The sequence below is a fragment of the Pundamilia nyererei genome, unplaced genomic scaffold, assembly GCF_000239375.1.
Source record: "Pundamilia nyererei isolate P.nyererei 1_Seehausen unplaced genomic scaffold, PunNye1.0 scaffold00254, whole genome shotgun sequence".
Taxonomy (NCBI): domain Eukaryota; kingdom Metazoa; phylum Chordata; class Actinopteri; order Cichliformes; family Cichlidae; genus Pundamilia; species Pundamilia nyererei.
The window spans coordinates 276,628-279,463 of NW_005187655.1; the positions used below are offsets into that span (position 1 = coordinate 276,628).

At 45.6% G+C, this 2,836-nt stretch overlaps 1 protein-coding gene across 1 annotated transcript; it reads left to right on the top strand.

Annotated features, from left to right (window-relative positions):
* The first annotated feature begins 915 nt into the window (after positions 1-915).
* Positions 916-2,217, top strand: LOC102197159 (alpha-2 adrenergic receptor). Its single transcript, XM_005749752.1, has one exon. The coding sequence runs from the start codon at positions 916-918 to the stop codon at positions 2,215-2,217; it is 1,302 nt and encodes a 433-aa protein (XP_005749809.1).
* The last annotated feature ends 619 nt before the right edge of the window (positions 2,218-2,836 follow it).

A 2,836-nucleotide genomic window follows, 5' to 3' on the forward strand; every position in this document is an offset into this window, starting at 1 on the left:
CACTCCGCCTCCGTGATCTCCTCAAAACTGCTGCCACACACACACACACACACACACACAGCCACACACACACACACACACACACACACACACACACACACACACACACACACACACACGGCGCTCCACAAATTAAATCCTGCTGTCCGACTCTTGATCACACTTTCTTTTTCTTTTTTTCATTTCATCTCAAACGGCCTGGCTGACTGTCTCTTCCCTTAACGGCCATAAACAACCTTTAGGACTCTGCAGCGGGGAAATAGTTGATGGTGATGAGTGCAGCAATACTGACCTCCAGTGAGTTGAGGTTTATTAAAGAGAAGAGGAAGTTTTTCAGGTTTTATAGACACTTAAAACTCAACCAGCACGTCAATATACAGAGTTCTCTCTCGCTCTCTTATCGACTTATACATTTTCAGATGTTATTAATACTATTCACATTAATATTTTTGCATCGGTTTGAGATCATGTGGACACAGCCTTATCACATTCCCACAATATGAAAATAATGTGTGCTGGGGGCGGGGCGGCAGTGGGTGAGTTTTATGAGAACAACACTTGGGGCATCATTAAGAGCGAGAGCGCACCATGCTGAAGGAAGGGGAGCTGCGGCTGGATGTCATTCAACTCCTGACGAACAGGAGCCGTGACAAAACTATACCAGGGGTGTCTTTCCAATTCAAGCAAGTTGTCTTGAGACACACCCGATCAACAGGCTGTAAGAGCCTCCAGAGACTTCGTTAACTGGGATTTTATTTTATTTTTTGCGTGCGCCCGTATCCATGTCGTCAGATGTGTAAATTAACCACGGAGGAGCGCGTTTCTGATGGACTCTAATGACAGGAGCATTAGAGATCTGAAAAGAACTGACAAAATCCAACCAGGATATACACACACACGCAAATATATGTAACAATGGATTCGTTCAACGCCAGCGGAATGGATGCGTTCACGGTGATCCATTTAAATTCCTCCTGGACGCTGGACAGTGGATATTCTTTAGCAGCGATAGCTGGCATCGCCGCTCTCGTAAGTTTTCTCATTCTTTTTACCGTTGTTGGAAATATTCTTGTGGTTATCGCTGTGTTAACGAGCCGGGCACTGAAAGCCCCCCAAAACCTTTTCCTGGTGTCTCTGGCCACAGCGGACATCCTGGTCGCCACTCTCGTGATGCCGTTTTCTTTGGCAAATGAACTCATGGGTTACTGGTATTTTGGAAAAGTTTGGTGCGGTATTTATCTGGCTCTGGATGTTTTGTTTTGTACTTCATCTATTGTGCATCTGTGCGCAATAAGCCTGGACCGATACTGGTCCGTTACGCAGGCTGTAGAGTACAACCTGAAGCGGACTCCTAAACGCGTCAAGTGCATTATCCTGATCGTGTGGCTTATATCTGCGTTTATCTCCTCTCCGCCGCTCATATCTATCGACAGCAACAGTGAGATCAGCTCTCAGCCTCAGTGCGAGCTGAATGATGACACTTGGTACATCCTCTCCTCCAGCATCGCGTCCTTCTTCGCTCCCTGCTTAATCATGATCCTGGTCTATATCAGAATATACCAGGTGGCCAAAACCAGAACCAGAAGCATGTCAGAAAAAAAACCCAGGCCAGATGGCGTTACACAAACTGAGAATGGACTGAGCAAAGCCACCTCCCCTTTCCACGGCGAGAGGGAGAACGGTCACTGTCAGTGCCCGCCTACGCCCAGCCAACGCACCGTCACCGTCGGGCAACAGACTGAGGAGCCTGACATGGAGGAGAGCTCCTCGTCAGAGGGCAAAGGTCACAAGCCCCAGCTGCAGGAGTCCCAGAGAGCAAAGAGGATCAGCAACAAGAAAAACTCGCTCTCCAAGCAATCCACTCGCATCTCCAGGGTCAGTAACAAGTCCATGGATCTGTTCACCTCCAGGAGGAAACGCCGTAAGAGCTCCCTAGCCAGGAAGAAGATCTCCCAAGCCAGGGAGAAGAGATTCACATTTGTCCTGGCTGTTGTCATGGGAGTGTTTGTTGTTTGCTGGTTTCCCTTTTTCTTTAGCTACAGCCTGTATGGTGTGTGCAGGGAACCCTGTAGGATTCCCGACCCCCTCTTTAAATTCTTCTTCTGGATTGGCTATTGCAACAGCTCCCTCAACCCTGCCATTTACACCATCTTCAACCGGGACTTCAGACATGCCTTCCACAAGATTCTCTGCAAGTCCTGGAAAAAGTCCTTTTAGCTGTGAAGCAGAGCTGCTGCATCACTGTGACAATCTTACATGAAATATCAAATTGGATTTATAAAAAACACAGGAAAAAAAAGGAAATCTGTTGTGTTTGTTATGCCTCACTTATGTCTCATTGTCCTGCTTTTCCAGTCATGACAGCGTGCACCCTTCAAGGAGTCCCCTCAAGCTTCAGCATAGATGTTTTCATTACAGACTTCTCACAGGCTTTCCCAGTTTGATTAATGTGCACCACATTTCTCTTATTCTCTATGAACTGTGCTGTAATTCTGTATTAAAGGACCGATATTGATAAAGCCCCCTGTACATCCACAAAAGATGCACACACAGGTGATTTATGTGCCAGGACAAACCCCCAGTTCAGCTCAGTTTTTCCATTCCATTAAACTTTTCTATTTTTTGAACACTAAGATCATTCTTCATCACAGATTTTGTCTTGGGTAATTAGATTTAACCTATTAATATTATTTTACACATTATTGAAAACATAAAAATATGCAGCCTACAAGCACAAAATGTCATAAAACCAGATCGTTGACAAGACAGAGTCTTAGTGTGGCATTTTGAGAAATATGCTCAATGGACTTTCCAACAGTTGGTTCAATTCAAATTT